Consider the following 5,766-nt stretch of genomic DNA (forward strand, 5'->3'; position numbering starts at 1 on the left):
AAAAAGGCTAACAAGAAGTATGACAAGAATGAAACGCGCCTCTCTTGTATGATTTGGTTAGAAAAAAATGATTCAAATCTTAAAATTGAATTCGAAGATATAATAACGACCACTTTAAAAAAACCACACACACTCATCCAGCCATGTTGCTAAAGTAATGTTTATTGCTAACATATTGATAATAACAGAAACGTGGGTCGCTATGTGCATGTACATAGATTATAATAACGGTCTTACGATTGTTCTATTCCTAAATGAGCATTAATGCTGGCATATCGAGCAGTCCCAGTCAGGTTCTTGTCTTCTCTGTACGGTATGTGCTGCTTCGAGCGAGTGTCCCTGTATTTCTTAGCCAATCCGAAATCAATGATGAACAACTATGATGAGAGAGAGAGAGAGAGAGAGGGGGGGGAGAGAGAGTGGATTGAAAAGTGGCCAATAGTGAGAGCTACAACAAAATAAACAAGGTGGTATAGGCTTTGAAGTGGATTGTAATATGATTCATGGTCTGGTGTTGTGTGAGTGGGTAGAACACAAATGAATGACATTATCATCTCATCTGGACCTCAAGTGCAGTACAGCTGCTAGTGAATTTATATATCTAAACTTATAGAGACTAGACTAATCCAACTATACATTACATAATGATATCATTCAGAGTGTGTGTGTCCAATTCCATTGCTGTGTGTGCATATACATGTACATGTCATAGAAAGTTTAACATAGGATTGCATGTATATGTACATATTATAAGAGTATATAAAGGAAGAGAGGGATTGGTCCTCCTTACCTTGTTACAGTGTCTCCCAATTCCCATGAGGAAGTTGTCTGGCTTTATGTCCCGATGGATAAAGTTCTTATTGTGAACATACTCGATTCGACCTATCATCTACCAGGAGGAGGAGAGAGAGGGAGAAGATAAATAATGAAAATAAGAGAGGGAAGAGGAAGAGGGTTGTTATACAATGTACCTGATCTGCAAGCATTAAGACTGTCTTCATTGTGAAACGACGCGAGCAAAAATTAAAGAGATCCTCTAAGCTGGGCCCTAGCAAATCCATCACTAGCACATTATATTCCTTCTCTGATCCATACCACCTGAAAATTAAATGATAAAATTAAATTATAAAATATGTTTCTCTCTCTCTATCTCTTCCCACTTCCTTCCTACTACTCTTTCTTTCCCCTTCTTTCTTCTTAATTGTCCCTAACTCACTTTATGTGAGGTATACCAACACCTCCCTGTAGTATCTTGTAGAGTTTTGACTCGTACAATAGCTGTGGGTGCCGAGCTTTGTGTGACTCCAGTTTCACAGCCACTTCCTGTAGGAAAGTACCACATTAACATTCCCAGACTTATCCCATCGTAATAATAAGTAATAATTGCTGATCATGTATTAAAAACCCAATTACAGTAGCTATACATGTACAGCTACCGAGCAATATGTCTTCTCACCTCTCCATTGGTTTGGTTAACCCCCAAGTAGATGTCACCAAAGCTACCACTTCCGATCTTCCTGACGAGCCTGTAGCGTCCACCAACCGTGAACTCGCTCTTGCTGCTGCCACTCGAGCCAGTGCTAGCTGCCATGGCTGTCTGTGTTTGTCCTTACGCTGTGTGGAACCGTTCTCTTAAAACGGCGGGGAAAAGGGAGGGAATAGGACACAGAAGACTACGAGATGTCTTCTAGACTGACATGAAAGAGAAGAAGGCTAAAGGGAGACGGGGAGAGAGTGTCTGCTAAAAATTCTGTCACAGCAGAACTTAACAAGGAGTTTTTGCCGCACCCTGGTGAAAATGGGTGTGGTCGTACGAGAATATACGGGAAATAGACGCACATAGTTCCCGGATAAACTGAAAAGTTTTAAAGAATACGGAGAATAACCGGAAACATTAGGGGTATTTAGGGCAGACAATGGAGTCTCTTTTATGTTTGGTTCTTCTCCTTTGGTTAGGGAATGTCGGGGAGTCACTGTACTTTCACATTTCAGAGACCGAGCACAAGTGTTTTATAGAAGAGGTGCCGGGAGAAACCATGATTGTTGGTGAGAGACATTAAAATAATAATAATAATATTTTTAAATGATATTTTAGGAAAGTACAAAATTCAACTATTTGATGCGAACAGACAAGAATGGCTGCCGACAAGTCCAGGGATAGGGATGCATGTTGACGTATGTATTTATACTCATAAATGTACATGTACAGTACATATGGTGGGTAATATTTTGGAGGAACGCTATGTAATGATTAATAGTTTTTATTTAATTTGGCGAAAGGCCCTTGAATTACGTTTACCCTTTTCAACCACCATAACAATTATTCGTTATACATTAAACCGTCTCTCTCTTCTCGTTAGGTTAAGAACCCTGGTGGTAAAGTCGTTCTCTCTAGATTATACTCCAACGAAGGTCGATTCACTTTCACCACGACCGACTCTGGGGAACATACCATTTGCATAAGCACCAACAGCACTCGCTGGTTCGGCGGACAGAGCCTGGTTAGTTACCATAGCAACAAGCCCCTCGCATTGACTCCACCTATTATAGAGAGTGCACCTTACCATTAATGTTGGTGACCATGCAGTGGATTATGCCCAAGTCGCTGCCAAAGAGAAGTTGACCGAGTTACAATTGCGCATAAGACAACTCCTTGATCAGGTTGAGCAGATCAGTAAAGAGCAAGCTTATCAGAGGGTAAGGACCAAACCTGTTTCTTTAATGTTGTTTATCTTGTGTACATTTGTAGTAATTTCCCTTAAATGGTTTATTTCACAATCTTTAGTTTCAACTCTATCGGTTCCTATCTTCCTTTGTTGTACATGTACTATAATAGTGCTGTTACTTCCTCTCCTTTTGTTACGTATTCTTATATAATAAGGATAATAACCTCATTACCATAAATGGGAATAATTCAGTAATTATACCAGTGCAAACAATGACGTGTGAATCATAGTTCTAGTTTCTTATCCTTGACATTTTTATTTTTAAAATTATTTTTAGGTACGCGAGGAACACTTTAGGGAGATCAGTGACAGTACTAACGCACGGGTGCTGTGGTGGTCATTTGGTCAGAGTATCGTACTAATTGTCATGGGACTTTGGCAAATGAGACATCTTAAAGGATTCTTCGAGGCAAAGAAACTCGTGTAATAGAAATAATAATAATAATAATTAGTAATAATAATAATAAAACTATAAATAAAACTAAGCTGTACGAAGAAGTTGTTTCACACATTATTTCTTTCATTTCTTTTATAATAATAATAATAATAATAATAAGACCAATTTAAAAATAAATGTTAAACTATGATCCTAAGTGGAATCCAATGGGCCATATGCTGATATTAATCTCCTACTGGTGTATTCCCAGTATCTCTTCCGAACTGGATCTATCTTTGATCCTAACTCTTCACATATCTATATGTATTAACAAGAATAAAATATAATGGTTTTTTTTCATAAAACAATGATACCCCAAGTACTGTTTTGCCCTCATGCTGTGCAAAAAGCACACGAGTTCATTCCTAATAAGGCATCTCTAAAAAACAAGCCGATTTTAGGAAAAGAGCAGTCGTAACAAAACAATCCTGTTTATGACACCCGCTCGCTCAGAAGCATCAACAGCATCACACACACTGCCCGCCACAAGTGACAATTAACGAAATACCCTCGAGACAATTAACGTAATACCGCAAATGTTACGTTTACATAGCAGCAAAAACCATTCGGTTCCGTCACAAGTGACAATTAACGTAGTGCCCTCAAGGCAATTAACGTTAATACCGCTAGGCTAGCTTTTAAGGTTACGTTTACATAGCAGCAAAAAACTATACCAGTTTATGCCTGTTTCATGCTTGAGTTTACACAGAAACAAAAAAATGCTTTTTTATATTATAAGCTTCTATAAAGGAACAGAGACATATGTATACATTACCTTTACTGCTTTTTCAAGACTCTCCTTCTTTCCATTAGCAACCTCTTCTTCATAAACGTCAATCATCGTAGAGAGAAGGAAAGGAGAAGGGACATGCTGGGATCTTAGGCTGTCGATCAGCTTCAAGACTGGCTCATGATCTGATATACGGCCACCTTTAAGTATCCTGAATAATAAAAAATAAAGAAATAAAATATATTATATATAAGGGATAAGTAGTAGCATTGTAACTATGTTGTGTAGAATGTTTGAGCTGATTCTAATCAAAACTGGATTTTCTCAAAAATCGGGCCAACGACCTTGTACTATAGTACAGGGTCATTGTCCAAATTTCCCAAAAAATGAAAAGTAGAGAATTCTCCACTTTTATACATTTTTCTGATACACATACATGTACTTATGTTGTGTTTCAATTTTGAGCTCATTCCAATCAAAATCAGATTTTTTATGAATTTTAAAAGTTTCTTTAAACATATGTACACGTCTACATGTACTCACCCAGTAAGGTAGTTCCATGCACTTTCATTATTTGGTGCTACTTTGATGAAATCAATCACATACCTTACAAAAAAAAAAATAACATTTAACACAATCTCTCTCTCTCCTTCTCACTTGACTTCATTCTTCACAACCTCCTCCGTGTAACCTGTCGTATTAATGATCACAAAGTATCTTTGGTTCCATGCAGAATTATTCCTAAAGTCTTCCTTGAGGAGACCATCCACAAACTCTAATTCATTAGACCATAGTCCGTACGTTCTTATCGTCCATTGCCTGTGCTGCCAAGCGTGATAGTTCTTACTGTCGTCTTTAAAAACTTCGGCCGTCAAATAGAGCTCCCTTGATGGGTCGTTGGACCACTCTACCAGCTTCTGACGATGATACCTGAAAATAAAAATTACATTATTATTATTATTATTATTATTATTATTATTATTATACTAACCAAACTTGATAGTTCTTTGGTTCATTTAGAACTGTCTCTTCGGCAAACTCAAGCTCAGACTTTAAATCCTTTTTTAACTCTTGCAATACTTCACGCCTATAATGCCTGACGAATAATAAAATAAATAATAATTTTTTATTAAGGAAGCCCCACCTACCAAACAGTATAATTAGCTGGATTGCATTCGATGGCGTCCATTGTTAGCTCAAGAACTCGCTCCGTCTTCTCTCCTTTCCTTATAACAGCCCGCAAATAATCATAAACATCTTTAACTGATAATTATATTATAATTAAAAAGTCAATAACCACACCCACATGAACTAGAACTTACATTTATCAGTGTATGCTATCTGTACGACTGGATTGGGCCCGTCATCTTGAGGAATAGGCTCTATATCTTTCCAATTGGGCCTGTCTCTGTAATAAACGTAGCCTTGCTCGTCGCTATTGCTCTCATCACCTTCAGACATTCTCAAATGTAATATACGGATAAACGGTTATCTCCGTATACTTTAAACACGTGCTACCACATGGGTAGATCGAGTAATTTGCGTGAACAGCAGTAGCCAGCACAACCTATATACAGGTAATACAGCATGAATATAAATTAATGAAGTTAGATCTAGTTTGTAGGTGGGAGGGCTCCTCTCCAACCTGCTTGCAGCATTTGACGTAGCTCATCCACAACCGGCTTCATTTCTGGCTTATTAGCAAGATTGACATTCTCATCATTAAAGAACACAGTGGGAGAGGAATGATCGTACAATTCAACACCCCAAATCTCCTTAAAATTAGGAGTAGAAGTAGTGCGATTGAACCGATACCACTCAGTGAAACGGTATTATCGGTACGGACAGTATAGCCCATTACACTCTCACCACCT

The 5,766-nt window shown here is 37.9% G+C and overlaps 3 protein-coding genes and 1 pseudogene across 3 annotated transcripts in view; 1 reads left to right on the top strand and 3 right to left on the bottom strand.

Annotated features, from left to right (window-relative positions):
* LOC100638544 (casein kinase I-like) overlaps positions 1-1,779 on the bottom strand; it is a 3,990-nt gene extending 2,211 nt beyond the window's left edge. Inside the window, 5 exon segments of the mRNA XM_020008824.1 lie at positions 238-377; positions 791-889; positions 972-1,098; positions 1,217-1,323; positions 1,457-1,779. Of these exon segments, the coding sequence (XP_019864383.1) occupies positions 238-377; positions 791-889; positions 972-1,098; positions 1,217-1,323; positions 1,457-1,591 (608 nt within the window). The 5' untranslated portion in view covers positions 1,592-1,779.
* A 95-nt stretch (positions 1,780-1,874) lies between these two features.
* LOC100633119 (transmembrane emp24 domain-containing protein eca-like) lies at positions 1,875-3,282 on the top strand. The gene is made up of 5 exons (XM_003383848.3): positions 1,875-2,046; positions 2,096-2,175; positions 2,361-2,501; positions 2,551-2,697; positions 3,004-3,282. Exons 1-5 carry the CDS (start codon positions 1,917-1,919, stop codon positions 3,151-3,153), a joined length of 648 nt encoding a protein of 215 aa, XP_003383896.1. The 5' UTR covers positions 1,875-1,916; the 3' UTR covers positions 3,154-3,282.
* Positions 3,101-5,403, bottom strand: LOC100638673 (protein farnesyltransferase/geranylgeranyltransferase type-1 subunit alpha-like). Its single transcript, XM_003383891.3, has 7 exons — positions 5,215-5,403; positions 5,041-5,155; positions 4,884-4,988; positions 4,550-4,822; positions 4,436-4,498; positions 3,938-4,103; positions 3,101-3,420 (listed from the first exon to the last, which is right to left on the bottom strand). The coding sequence occupies exons 1-7, from the start codon at positions 5,351-5,353 to the stop codon at positions 3,316-3,318; spliced, it is 966 nt and encodes a 321-aa protein (XP_003383939.1). The 5' UTR covers positions 5,354-5,403; the 3' UTR covers positions 3,101-3,315.
* The window catches only part of LOC100638801 (iduronate 2-sulfatase pseudogene), a 3,461-nt pseudogene continuing 3,090 nt past the window's right edge, over positions 5,396-5,766 (bottom strand).

The sequence above is a fragment of the Amphimedon queenslandica genome, unplaced genomic scaffold (genome assembly GCF_000090795.2).
Source record: "Amphimedon queenslandica unplaced genomic scaffold, v1.1 AMPQUscaffold_13506, whole genome shotgun sequence".
Lineage (NCBI taxonomy): Eukaryota > Metazoa > Porifera > Demospongiae > Haplosclerida > Niphatidae > Amphimedon > Amphimedon queenslandica.